Source organism: Geotrypetes seraphini, chromosome 6, assembly GCF_902459505.1.
Source record: "Geotrypetes seraphini chromosome 6, aGeoSer1.1, whole genome shotgun sequence".
Taxonomy (NCBI): domain Eukaryota; kingdom Metazoa; phylum Chordata; class Amphibia; order Gymnophiona; family Dermophiidae; genus Geotrypetes; species Geotrypetes seraphini.
Genome location: NC_047089.1, coordinates 145,030,381 through 145,045,074, shown reverse-complemented (window position 1 = coordinate 145,045,074; position 14,694 = coordinate 145,030,381). Strand labels below are relative to the sequence as shown.

At 39.8% G+C, this 14,694-nt stretch overlaps 1 protein-coding gene across 2 annotated transcripts in view; it reads right to left on the bottom strand.

The window, feature by feature from the left end:
• NPAS2 (neuronal PAS domain protein 2) overlaps positions 1–14,694 on the bottom strand; it is a 363,736-nt gene that overhangs the window by 153,946 nt on the left and 195,096 nt on the right. For both annotated transcript variants that reach the window (XM_033949438.1, XM_033949439.1), the window contains exon 6: positions 10,250–10,370. In XM_033949438.1, the coding sequence (XP_033805329.1) occupies positions 10,250–10,370 (121 nt within the window). The remainder of the gene's footprint in view (positions 1–10,249; positions 10,371–14,694) is intronic.

Genomic DNA, 14,694 nt, shown 5'->3' with positions numbered 1-14,694 from the left:
ATTAAATCGAAAGTAGCCGCGGCTCGATTAGCCACGTGGCCACGGGGACCCGGAAGCCTCCGGGTCGTTGAAAACGAAGCAGGAATCAAGTAAAAAGGTAAGGAATTCGCGCACAGCGACTTAATCGTGAAAAAACAAGAAAAAAATCGCGGTGCTAGAAGGCAGTTGGGGCAGAGCCTGAAAAACACGTCTTCTAGGCTCGCGGAAAATTTTGAACTGGAGACCACGAGGGGATGCACCCCCTAGTGGAGCAGGAAGGCACGCATGCGTGGAGCAGTAGAGCAAACTTAAATCTTCAATCAAGTTTGCTTGAAAATGCTTCCGCATCGGGGCTCCGTAGATGACGTCACCCACATGTGAGAATATCATGCCTGCTTGTCCTGGGATAACTGACATTATGTACAATCTCTACCGGAGGCCCACATTACTGAGGATAAAAGAGAGGCCCTCTCGGAACTCTACAGCCTTTCTGCGCAACAGAGGATTCCTCTTTGTTTTCACGTTGTGGGGGTACGGGATTGTCAACCTGGCCCTAACTTGGACATTTTAGCGACAACATGGGCAGAGGACTTGCAATGTACACTCACGGCCCACCAGTTACAACAGGTCTTGAAACATATTCAAAAGGTATCTCCTAATATCACCCACTGGGAAATGCAACTGAAAATTGTTTTGAGACTCTATATTCCGCCGGAACGTGCAGCCCGGATGGGGATCACGCCGTCTCACTCATGCCCGAAATGTGACCATGCTCATGCCTCTTTGGGACATATGCTTTGGGCCTGCCCTAAAATTTTACAGTTTTGGAGTCACCTGGGACAATATATTACGCTGCTTTGGGGGAGGCGTTGGCTACCGCAACCGAGAGCATTATTTGGGTATTACAATATAGCCACACCTAAACCCAAGGGTATGTCCGCTTTCCTTACCAGAGCACTCTTGATGGGGAAGAAAGCCATTCTTACCAACTGGCTGTCTAGTACTCCCCCGACCTATGCCCACTGGAGATCCTTGATGATAATCCACGCAACGCTAGAGCGGAGAATAGTAGGACACTTGGATTGTGGTCCGGGTCGTAAATTTCGTCAGACCTGGGAATGTTTCTGGCAGGATCTCACCCCACATGCACGTAGTAGACTTTTGAATATTTAAGTCTGACTCAAACTCTCAGGTTTTTTTATCTGGCACTGGACTCCGGGGATGGGGAGGGATGGGAGGGGGGGGATAGTTGCATCATTGTTTACTGAACTATACTGCTGATTGTGTTGAGTGTTTACTGTTGAAACAATAAAAAACATTTGAACATAATGTTTCCTAGAAATTGACATCCCCTGTTGAATATACCTTTTAAGTTGTTGGATATTCTGCAGGTTAATATAAATATTCAGGAAGGAGTGAGAGTAGCGTGAAACAATCTAAAATGTTTTTTTTTTTTTAGTTCAGCTGTTAATTAAAACTGCAGCACCAGATTTCTTCCTAAACGTAAGGGCACTAAGACCGTGAAGACAATTTTCATTAATTAGCTCTCTAGCTGTGATGTAAAGTTGTCATAGGGCGCTGGAAATTCATTTGAACAGTCAACTGTTAATATCATAGGTGGATGTCATCTCAAGCCAGGACGCCTCACAGAATCTTATAAAAGACAGAAATTCTGCAATCTATGGGTTTATGAAGCGTCTAAGGATAATGGTGCTTTGGAGATATACAACCGGGTACATTTTCTTCAGAAGAATCATTTTTAATATTATTGTTTACTCCTCTTATTTCAATGTGGTGTCTGCAGTGAGATACAGTCCAGACACAGTGTTTAGATGGAAACTACAAATTACTTGCTTTATCCTTTTTGAACTGGGAATCACTTCCAATCATAACAAGGAAAGATCATCGGTTAAAGAAGGAGGAAGAAAAGAAAAAGATTTGCTGCAGTTCGTCTTCAGGCAGTTCAGATCGTTATGAAGACCATGTTTGGAAGTATGAAGGCAGAACTAACAAACTGTGTCAAGAGACTTGATAATCTGATTTTTAAAGTTAATCTAGGATAGTAATCTCTTATTGTCTGACCCTGAACCATATAATAGTTATGGAAAGCTATTATTCTTGTTATGTAAGATTAACGTTTTAATTAGCCATTTACAAGAATTCATAGTTATGAATTTTTTTTAACTATTGATATACCGGTATAACTTATCTCATGTAAGGTAAGCATTGATACGTTCACACTGGTATAATGATATACTAATAGATAGCGAATGACAGTTTTACTGTTTTTCTTTAGTAAGTTTTATATAAATTTACTAGGGTGGATGCTGGATTGTTACAATCAATATGTATTGAGTAAACCACCAGCCGCGCTAGCCGCTAACACCTCCTCTTGAGAAGACTCGCACGCGTTAACCCCGCTAGCGCGGCTTGTTAAAAGGAGCCCTTAATATATGTTTATAACATGGATATTTTCTGTACAAAAGCTGAAAATATCTAATAGGCATATTTTTTAGGCTATTTAATGTCTTTAATTATTTTAAATGGAATGGGCAGTGCTTTATTCTGGATTTTTTAAGTGGTTGATTGGATGCTGCATTCAAAATGAATTTTATGGATTAGAAGAACTGAAATGTATTTATTCATATTTTAAAAGGGGGGATTAATATTATACAAATACTGAAATGAAATTAGGGCTCCTTTTATCAAGCTGCATTAGCGGGTTAACGCGCATGACGTTTCATCATGTGCTAACCCCCGCGCTGGCCAAAAACTACCATCTGCTCAAGAGGTGGCGGTAGCGGCTAGCGCATCCAGCGGTTTAGCGCGCACTATAATGCGCGTTAAACCGCTAGTGCGGCTTGATAAAAGGAGCCCTAACTCATCTAGGGGTTTTAGGATATTTGATAAAAGTGTCTTCAAGAATTATAAATGGATTTATTATAGGGTAAATAACTTATGTATATGATATATAATTCTTAAATCTTACTTTTTCTATGAGTAGTGCCATATATTTAATACAATAAGGTATTATCTTAATAGATTGTGAGAATGAGATTAATTGATAGTTCTATTTATTGTAACAGAGTAGTATAGGTATGAATTGAGCAACTTTATTTACTGTATGATTTAGAAATGTGAAGAGTTGGGAAATGAAATTACTTGATAGTTTTCTTCTGTTTATTGTAAAATGATATTTCAGGAATGATCTTGGTAATCTCATTTACTGTATGAGTTATAATTATGGGGTTTGGGAATATAATTATTATAAAGTGCATGTTGGGTTGGGAAGGATTGTAGGGCATTGGGGAAACTTGGAGATATGGGAGGGAATAAGGGTTTTTATGGATTTGGGTCCTGGAAGTGTGTGAAAATATATAGATATTTAGAATTTGAGGGTTCATTTATTAACATGTATTAATTAAAATGCCTTTTAAACTATATTATTTAAACATTAATGGACTCAATCATCCCATCAAAAGGAAAAAGGTACTTAAGTTTTTGAAACAACAGGAGGCAGACGTTTATTTCATACAAGAAACACATTTATCATCAACTGAGTCAACCAAATTGGAGGGGGTGGATAAAACACTGTTTTCTTTTACCAGCAATAGGGAAGAAGGCGGGTGTGGCTATCCTGGTCAATAGGAAGTTGTCTGCTACATTTGGTAATTTTCGGTCAGATCCTAGGGTAGATGGCTCCATGTTAATATGACTTCAGGAAATAATGCCCTGACGCTTCTTAATATTTATGCTCCTAATTCAAATCAGGCAGAGTTCTTTAAAAAACTCCAACAAATAATTCTGTGGCAAATAATTGTGGCCGGAGACTTCAATGCTGTCATGGATCCATTAATGGATAAACAACCCAGTAAACAATTAAAATCATTAGATCTAGATAATCTTATACATTCATGTGGATTGAAAGATAAATGGCGAATTTTTCATTTTAATGCTCATGAATTTTTGCTTTGTTCCCAAGTTCATAAATCATTTTCAAGAATTGATTTTTTTTTTTTTGTTTCGGATCATTTAGTTAATCAGGTAACTAAATCCAGCATAGACCAGGATTCTTTTATCAGATCATGCTGGAATTTGGATAGAATATCAGTGTCCTGAAGAAGATTCTAATAGACCTGTTTGGAGGTTTAATAATGCAATGCTTGCAGATTCAAACTTTCTTGAGGAAATTCAAATAAAAATGAATGAATATTTTCAATTCAACACCTCAGAGGAAATCTCTTTGGAAACTATTTGGGATGCTTTCAAAGCTACAATGAGAGGGCAAATAATTTTGTATTCGGCCAATATTAGGAAACTGCTAAAATTAGAATTTTCCAATTTGGAACAAACTATTTTGACTTTAGAGTCACAATTGGCCTCAAAATGGGAACAAGATACTTTGAATGCCCCGTTGAAACCTAAATATTAATATGAGATTTCCTCACAATTGGCTAGGAAAGATTTGTTTCCTCAGCAGGCTCTGTATTATGGAAACTCGAATAAAGCAGGAAGATTATTGGCTAATTATCTTAAAGCAAAAAAAAAAAAAAAAAGGAAAGAAAAGTAAAGATTGTGGCCATTAAAGATGAAAGAGGTAAAATTCATACCTGTATTGAGGATGTTTTAAAACAATTTTTGATTATAAAGCTTTATATTCTTCTGAGCAAAACCTGCAAAAGTTCAAAAGCAGTCTAAAGTGTTTTCTTTTTAAAGATGCCTTTAACTGACAATATGATATGTTTACTTTAACAGTGTCCAAAATTTCTCTCCTTTTCAGTTTTCCAGCAATTCTTTACCTTCCTACTCCCTTTTGTATTTCCCTTTTGTGTACCTTTTCTTTAAATATTGTAGTTCTCCCCCCATTCCCATTGTTTTCTGAGGCTTAAGTATGTCAGTCAGCCCAAGAATGTCCTATTATCAGTCATGTACGTCTAATTGGTCTAAAGGTTTGTCTCCTTGTTATTTTTAAATTTTTTCTGTACAATGCTTTGTACCTTTGGATAAGCATTTAATCAAAAACTTGAATAAACTTAAAACTTAAACTTAATTAATGGGCCAAAAGTTCCAGAGCATATAAAAGGAAATCGTGAAGCGCTTATATCATTTAAGGAACTCCAGGCAGCACTGAAGTCTCTCAGAGTTGGATCCGCACCGTGTAGTGATGGATTCACAGTGGAGTTTTTCAAATCTTTTCAAAATATACTATTACCTCATCTTTTAAATTTATATCAATCACAACTGACTAAGGGTTGTATATCAGGTACTATGGCGGAAGTATTAACCATTGTTTTGCCTAAGCCAAACAGAGATCCCATCTTGGTTTCAAACTATAGGCCTATTTCTTTAATTAATGTGGATGGAAAAATTCTGGCTAAATTATTGGCTCTAAGATTATCCAAGGCTTTTCCTTATATGATTGGTATGCACCAAACGGGTTTTGTTGCTCAAAGACATTCTGCAAACAATACCAGATTGGCACTTCATATGCTCAATTTAGCAAAAACAATAAAGGATCCGGCCTTTTCTGTGTCTTTGGATGCAGAGAAGGTCTTTGATCGTGTAGAATGGACTTTCATGTATCAAGCAAAGGATTGGTTTGGAATAGGATCTGGATTTATTCAAATGATTCAAATCTTGTATAGTTCCCCTTTTGCCAGATTATCTACTATAATAAAACGCTAAGCGCGCATGCGCACTCTTACCGGCGTGTTCCCTGATCTGTAGTTCCGTGGTCAGCAGGAGTGTGCATGCGCGCTTCGACCCCCCCACACACACACACTCACTGGAAGGAAGGCAGTTCGTCGTCATTACCCCCTCCCCGCCGCACCTGAACCCCTGTTAAGCCTCCCATCCGCCCCTCCCACTTCACAGGCAAAGTTTATTTTTAAATTCAAAGCCTCCGCCACGGCTCCTCTCTCACGATCTTGCCAGCTCAGATTCCCTTACATGCAGGCGGGGATCGAGAGAGGCTCTCTGGCTTTCAGTCCACCACCCTGGTCCAGCATCCCGCCCAGTTCTACCTTCAAATTTATCTTCGGCAGCGGCAGTCAGGCTGGAAAAAGGAAGTCGCATCAGGAGGGATGCAGGATGCGGAAGAGGGAACTTTCCCAAGCAGAGGGACTTGGGGGGCGGGAAGGAGAAGGGAGACATTGGTTTGGTATGTAACTACAACCTCTGTCCCTGACTTCATTTGCATATATGTAGTCTTTTGTGCACATAATTGAAGGCAGTACGTAGAGTGGTATTTGGCATGGGACTTGGTGTTTCTATTACAATCGTCACTCGGGAGGGAGGAGTAGATACCAGCAGGGGTACGTTACAGAGTGGACATGGAGGAAGTGGGGGGGAGGCAAGATGGGGAGAGGGAGAGAGATTCAGGGAGGGGACAGAAGAGGGAAGGAGAGATATGGACAGAGGAACTAAGAGAGGGAGAGATGGACATGAGGTTTGTGCTGGTGGGCCAGAAGGGGTGCTGCAGGACAGGGGGAGAGGTAAAAGGAAGGGAGAAGGGCTGCTGCTGGACAGGGGGAGCAGTGAAGGGGTGCTGCTGGACAAGGAGATGTAAAATGAAGGGAGAAGGGCTGCTTCTGGACAGGAGGAGCAGGGAAAGGGTGCTGCTGGACACAGGGCAGGTAAAAGGAAGGGAGAAAGCCCACTTCTGGACAGGGGGAGCAGAGACAGAAAGAAAGAAAGACAAACAGACAGAAAGCAGCCAAGGAGAAATAGAGAAAAAGACAGACACACATATCTATTCTAGCACCCGTTAATGTAACGGGCTTAAAGACTAGTACATTAATAATACATTTTCAGAGCGTTTTTATCTGAAGAGGGGAGTTAGACAAGGATGTCTTATCTCCTTTGCTTTTTGATATTGTTTTGGAACCCTTGTTGTTGGCCATTCAGCAGGCAAAGGAGATACAGGGAATTCCATATGCAGGTCGAGATTATAAGATTTCGGCCTATGCAGATGATATTTTGCTTCATTTGAAGAATCCTGAATCTACCATCCCGCATTTACTGGAATTGATTGATCAATTTGGCAAATTTTCTGGTTACAAAATAAATTGGAGCAAATCAGAGGTTCTTCCATTAAATGTGCATTGTGTAAAAAGTTTATTTGATCCATTCCCATGGAAGGAAGAGGGTATAAAATATTTGGGTATCATGATTGGAAGATACAATGACAGTAAATGAAAAATCCTTATTATTGAAAGTCAAAGAAATGTGTGAGCATTGGAACCCACTACATCTTTCTTGGAGGGGGAAAGTCCAAACCATCAAAATGATGATTTTGCCTGTGGTTTGTTACCAAATGAGTATGTTACCAGTTTATTTTCAAAGTTCCTTTTATAAGAAATTAAATGGGATTCTTACAAAATTTATTTGGCTTGGTAAAACTGCTAGAATAGCCTTAGTATCTTTGCAAAAATCACAATTGGCGAGGGAGGGGGTAAATTTTCCAAATTTTTATAGGTATCATCAAGCCTTCATATTGTGTCAGGGTATGTATTGGATCCTTCCTGAACTCATGGAGAATCTACCGGATTGGCTGATATTAGAGACATCTCATGTCCCCATTACGTCTTAACCATATTTTGAGTATCAAGTTGCCTAGAATATATAAAGACAGTAATATTCTTCTTTCCACCTGGAATACATTAAAATTTATTAATAATTTAACACCTATTTCAATACAACAATCCACGTGTCAATCCCTATGGTTAAATTCCAAGATACAAATCGGCGAGTATAAAATCCTCTGGAAACATTGGTTGCAGGCAGGCATATGAACTTTAGATGATGTGATTCAGAATGGTAAAATGGTAAATTTATTACAGCTTCAACAATCATTTGGCATTTCAAAATCTCAGGGGTATAAATGGTTGCAGTTGAAACAAGCCATTCAGAAAGGGTTCCCCGATTGGCGAAATTTTAAAAAAATCAGTATGGCTTGCCGAGCCTATGTTTCCAGGCAGATTTGCAAGGGCACCAGGTCGCCAAGTGGTATAAATTAATATCTGAATATTTGAATAAAAAACCTAAAACAAGCCTAAAAGACATATGGAGCATTGAGATAAAGCAGCAGATTTCTGCTACTCAATGGCCAGTAATTTGGACTTGGAGGATAAGATGTACAGCATCAGCATCTATGAGACAAATCTGGTTCTTTTTGTTACATAGAATTTTTTGGACCCCAGTTTGTTTGCAAAAGTTAGATAGTTCAAAGTCTAATTGTCATCTTGAAGTAGGGACACTGGATCATTTGTTGTTTTATTGTCACTTGATACTCAATTTTTGGAAATCAATATGGGGACAAATTAATATGATACTGGAAACATCGATTCCATTGTCTTATGATGTGGCCATATGTGGGACATTGTTGAAAGCTAAAAATCCATTAGACAGGTATAAAAGCAGACTTCTTATAATTATGATAGGGGTTGTCATGCAAATGATCACCAGGAATTGGAAAAACTGGGACAGGCTAAATTTTTCCTTTTGGTGGGAAACTTTGTATCAATGTTATAAATATGAAAACATGAATTCGGAAATATTGGGACATAAAATATTTAAAACACATGGGGACGATTAACGGAATTTGTTAAATCTGATTAATTGTATAAGCCTTTAATTCCTACTTGATTTTCGTACACATCCAGGGAGGGTGGGAGGGAGGGGGGAATATATTTTGTATTATTATTTGATTGGCTGTAAGTACTGTTCAATGTATTACTTGTTTATAAAATTTTTTGCACTTTGTACTTGAACTGAAAATCAATAAAGAATTAAAAAAAAACAAACAAACCCCAATTCCACTATGTTGTAGCCTTCCAGAATCAAAAAACATACACTGTGGTAGGGACCACCAACAATCTCATGAATCTCACTGACACAACAAGTTCTTCAGCTTGTTCTCTGATGGTATAGCTTAGCCATATAATGGCCACATGTGTCTTTGCATGCATGCCCCTGTATGTCTCATGTTCAGTGGATACTAAAGTTCCAATAAAGCCAATTAAGCAAGCTGTTATTTTGCCAAATAAGATTAACTACTGAATTCTTCACTCCCTTCAATGCTAGAAAATCCATGTCAATCTGATTCAGGAGCTACAATTTCATCAACCTCAATACCAAGTAATATTAACTACAAATATATCAAATATAGGATAGGCATCTTAAGCACTAGACCACAGCTAGGATGATAGAGGAAAAATCATATCAGATCCAACTTGACAAGCTAAAAGCAGTTTTCAGTGCTCTCAGAGCTTTCATTAAATGGAAAAAATAAAGACAAGCAAACAAAAAGGAACAAGATCTTACATCCTATGCAAAGAAGTGCTGAAGATCTGGAATACAGCTCTTTTAATGGGTATTTCTTTCACAAGTCTACCTATTGAGAGCACAAAATATGACTGTAAACATGCTCATTCACTGCCTGGATCTTCTTAAACCAGAAGATAATAAAATACATTTTCATCAGTGGGCAGTCCCAATAGGTCTCTTTGTATCCGAAGACAAGAAGTTAAAATATGTCTCTAGAACAGTGTTTCTCAATTCAGTCCAGGAGTACCCCCCTTGCCAGTCAGGTTTTTATGATATCCACAATGAATATGCATAAGCTTGATTTGCATACTCTTGCCTCCATTATATGCAAATTTCTTTCATGCATATTCATTGTGCATATCCCAAAAACCTGACTGGCAAGGGGGTACTCCAGGACAGAGTTGAAAAACACTGGTCTAGAAGACCAAGCAAGTGCAGTATAATTGGAAGTATCAGCATTCAGTGAGGAACTGATCTTCTTTACAGACTATGTAAAAACATTTTCCTGAGTTCTAAAAGAGCTCTTTGTCAATGTCATTAGATCAGTGGTCTCAAACCCGCAACCCACCAGGTACTATTTTGAGGCCCTCGGTATGTTTATCATAATCACAAGAGTAAAATAAAACAGTTTCTTGACCTTATGTCTCTTTAGCTATAAATTACAATATTTTTATTAAGACTTAGCCAAAAGGAAAGATTTATAAACTATGAATTTTACCTCATGCAAAATTGTCATTTCTTTAATAAGACATTAATTATTTTTTCTGAGGCCCTCCAAATACCTACAAATCCAAAATGTGGCCCTGCAAAGGGTTTGAGTTTGAGACCACTGCATTAGATGACATCACCCACTTACTGGTTCATCCTACTTGTTGATGGAGAAAAATCTTTTAATGTCTAAATTTCTTTTTTTGCTTTGTATACCTGGTAAAATCATACTCACTGTTTAAGTAATCTGGAGAGGCTGGGTCTGTAATAAGCAAATGGGAGGATAACAGTTTATAAATGTCTGAATGCTCTTGTTCAGGAAGGAAATTTAACAAATTCTGATCCATGACATCAGCCTGTAATAAATAAAAAACACATAGAACTGAAGGACAAATCTTCCAATATGTTGCCACAAGTACTTTTTGCTACTAGATTAATTGCTTCAGTATAATCACTGTTATCAGTTCAAATGAATTAAAAGCACCACATTGAACGGAACACTTACAATCATTACATTACAGGAAACACACACTATCATCTGAACATTTCATCACATTCACTTTGAATTAGAAATCCAGCTTTTTAATTAATGTAAATATGTTATGTAAGACTATTAGTTTCCTATTAACAACTGTTTGCTTTAACAATTGCTTACTTTTTTTCAGTGGAGCTGTAGGGCCTAATTTCATAACAGGATACCTATGTATACAGTCCTAAGCACTGTGATCACATGAGGGACAGGAAGGACTGACTCCTCATAAAATACAAATAGTGGGCAGTGAAAAGGTTATAGGGAAATTTTATTTCTAAAAAGGGAAAAATAAGGCTTATTTCTTCACAGGTTCTGCACTCTCAACAAAATCCTCACACTCTGACCTTGACAGGTTTCACACTTCACTATATACTGTTTTCCCTCACAAATCAAGGCCCCTGTAGTTTGTCCCAGACACAGCTCTTACAGGTAAAACAATCACTTCTTAAGAGTCTCTTAACTCATTATATATACTGTTTTGCCTAGCCGTACTCTCATTACAAGCCAGTACAAAACACATTTGACAACTCATTGATTTCTATAAAAAGAATAGAACAGCATCTACTAGTTTCTGTTAAAACTACATACTGTATAACATTTATTAGTAAAGAAAAGATACATCACTGTGGGGAGAAACTGCATCCTTTAGTCTTTCACAATTTGGGTAGCCCTCAATAGTCAGACTAGAAGCCATTTTCATGGGAGGGGCTTCTGGGCAGCGCACGTTTGCTCCACAGATGAGCTACAAGCATAACAACACTGAAGGATTTCCTTTATAGCAGTGGTCTCAAACTCAAACCCTTTGCAGGGCCACATTTTGGACTTGTAGATACTTGAAGGGCCTCAGAAAAATAGTTAATGGCTTATTAAAGAAATGACAATTTTGCATGAGGTAAAACTCTTTATAGTTTATAAATCTTTCCTTTTGGCTAAGACTTAATAATAATATTGTAATTTATAGCTAAAGAGACATATGGTCAAGAAACTGTTTTATTTTACTTTTGTGATTATGATAAACATACCGAGGGCCTCAAAATAGTACCTGGCAGGCCGCAAGTTTGAGACCATTGCTTTATAGTAACACTAGCTGATTACCCGGAATTGCCCAGATAGCACAGTTACTTACCGTAACAGGTGTTATCCAGGGACAGCAGGCAGCTATTCTCACATATGGGTGACATCATCGACGGAGCCCAGATGCGGACGCCTCACAAGCATGATAGAACACTGTGAATGGTGGGTCAGCAACTAAAGCTTGCAGCTTACTGACTCGTCAAGCAGAAGTGAGGGCTATGAGAAACACCACTTTCCAAGTGAGATACTTCAGATGAGCCTTATCAATTAGTTCAAATGGAGGCTTCATCAGTTGAGCAAGGACAACATTGAGATCCCAAATCACAAGAGGCGGTTTGAGAGGAGGTTTGACACTGAAAAGTCCTTTCATGAATCTGGAAACCATCGGGTGAGCAGAGAGGGGTTTTCCTTCAATAGGCTGATGGAAAGCCACAATTGCACTGAGATAGACTCGGATAGATGTAGACTTGAGGCCAGAATTAGATAAGTGCAAAAGGTAGTCCAAAACAGAAGATAAGGAGGAATGTTGAGGCTCCTTATGATGAGAAAAACACCTTGTAGAAAATCTAGTCCATTTTTGGTGATAGCATTGTCTAGTGGCAGGCTTCCTAGAAGCTTCTAAAATATCTCTTACAGATGGAGAAAACTGAAGAGGGGTTATGTTGAGAGGTACCAAGCTGTCAGGTGTAGAGACTGCAGGTTGGGATGAAGCAGAGATCCTTGACTCTGTGAAAGCAGAGAAGGAAAAACTGGTAGAAGGTATGACTCCCTGCTGCTGAGTTGAAGTAGAAGGGAGTACTAAGGTTGTCTTGGCCACCGAGGAGCAATTAGAATCATGGTGGCATGATCGTTCTTCAACTTGACCAGAGTCTTGAGAATGAGAGAGAATGGAGGAAATGCATAGAGGAAGAGATTCATCCATTCCAGAAGAAAAGTATCTGCCTCGAGGCAATGAGGAGAGTATATCCTGGAGCAGAACTGAGGCAGTTTGTAGTTGTAGGGAGCTGCAAAGAGGTCTATCTGAGACGTTCCCCACTGTGAAAAAATGTGATGAAGAGGCAAGGAATGGAGTGTCCACTCGTGAGGTTGTAGTAGACGACTCAAGTTGTCCGCCAAGCAGTTCTTCACCCCTTGAATGTTGACAGCTTTGAGGAAGGTGTTGTGGTGGATTGCCCAGTTCCAAACCTTCAGAGCTTCTTGACAAAGGGAGGCAGACCACGTCCCTCCCTGTTTGTTGATATAATACATGGCGACTTGGTTGTCCGTCCGAATGAGGACTACTTGGTCGTGAAGCAGATGTTGAAAAGCATTGAGAGCTTTGAGGATCACTCTCAGTTCCACCAGATTGATATGACACTGACGATCCATACTGGTTCAGAGGCCTTTGAGTACGGAGACCATCGAGATGAGCACCCCATGTGTAGGTCGAAGATTCTGTCGTGAGGACCTTCTGATGGGGGGGGAGTTTGAAAAAGCAAGCCTCTGGAAAGATTAGAAGAGAGCATCCACCAATGGAGAGACTGCTTCGACTGATATGTGTCGAGAAAGAGGGTTGCAAACTTGCGTCCATTGAGATGCCAGGGTCCACTGAGGAATTCTGAGGTGAAGTCTGGCAAAAGGAGTCACGTGTACTGTGGAGGCCATGTGACCCAGAAGTACCATCATGTGTCTTGCTGAGATGGAAGAGCGGGAAGAAACTGTATGACAGAGTTGAAGAAGAGCTTCCAGTCGTTGTTGTGGAAGGAATGCTCTGAGTTGGACAGTGTCCAGAACAGCTCCAATGAATTGTAGATTCTGTGAGGGCTGAAGTTGAGATTTGGGAAAGTTGATTTTGAATCCCAAACTTTGTAGGAACCAGGTAGTTCGTTGGGTCGCTACAATAACCCCTTGAGATGTGGAATCTTTGATGAGCCAGTCGTCGAGGTAGGGAAATACCTGAAGACCATGATTCCTAAGAGCTGCTGCTACCACTACCAGGCACTTGGTGAATACTCTGGGAAACGAGGCCAGGCCGAAGGGTAGTACTCTGTATTGATAATGCAGATTCCCCACCTGAAATCTGAGGTATTGACGGGAGGCCGGATGAATGGGGATATGAGTGTAGGCCTCCTTGAGATCCAGAGAGCATAACCAGTTGTTCTGCTCGAGAAGGGGATAAAGGGATGCCAGGGACAACATTCGAAACTTTTCTTTGACTAGAAATTTGTTGAGAGCCCTGAGATCCAGAATGGGCCACAGATCGCCTGTCTTCTTTGGAACAAGGAAGTAACGGGAATAAAAACCCCTGTTCTGCTGTTCCAAGGGAACTGGTTCGATGGCATGGAGACGAAGCAGAGCTTGAGCTTCCTGAAGAAGAAGGGTGGTCTGGGATGGATTGGAAGGATACTCTCTTGGAGGAAGCTCTGGTGGAACCTGAGAGAAAATAAGAGAGTATCCTTCCCTGATGATGGTAAGCACCCAGAGGTCAGATGTAATTGTCGTCCATCGATGGTAAAAAAGATGGAGATGACCTCCTATAGGGGGAAAAGAAGACAGAGTCAGAACGGTGGAGATTATGCTCTGTTTTAAACAGTCAAAAAGGCTGAGTAGCCTTAGGTGCAGCAGAAGGTTGAGGTTTTTGTTGCTTCTGAGGCTGCTGTTTCTTAAGAGGAGGGCGATTATAAGGAGCCATCCTCGGAGCAAAACACCGCTGATAGATAGGAGCAGGGCGTGCAGGTTTGGCAGGAGATGGCTTTGGCTTAGGTCTGACAATAGAAGCAAAGGATTTTTCATGTTCAGACAATTTCTTGGAGGCTGCCTCGATGGATTCATCGAAGAGGTCATTGCCTTCACAAAGGATATTAGCAAAGCAGTCTTGAAGATTAGGGTCCATGTCAATGATACGAAGCCAGGCAAGATGACACATAGCTACAGAGCAAGCAGCTGCTCGGGCAGACAACTCGAAGGCATCATAAGATGACTGGAGGAGATGTAATCTGAGTTGAGATAAAGAAGCAAGGATTTCTTGAAATTCAAAGTGCTTTTGAGTATCCAAATAAGTCAAGAACTTTGGTAATAGAGGAATGAGGAATTCA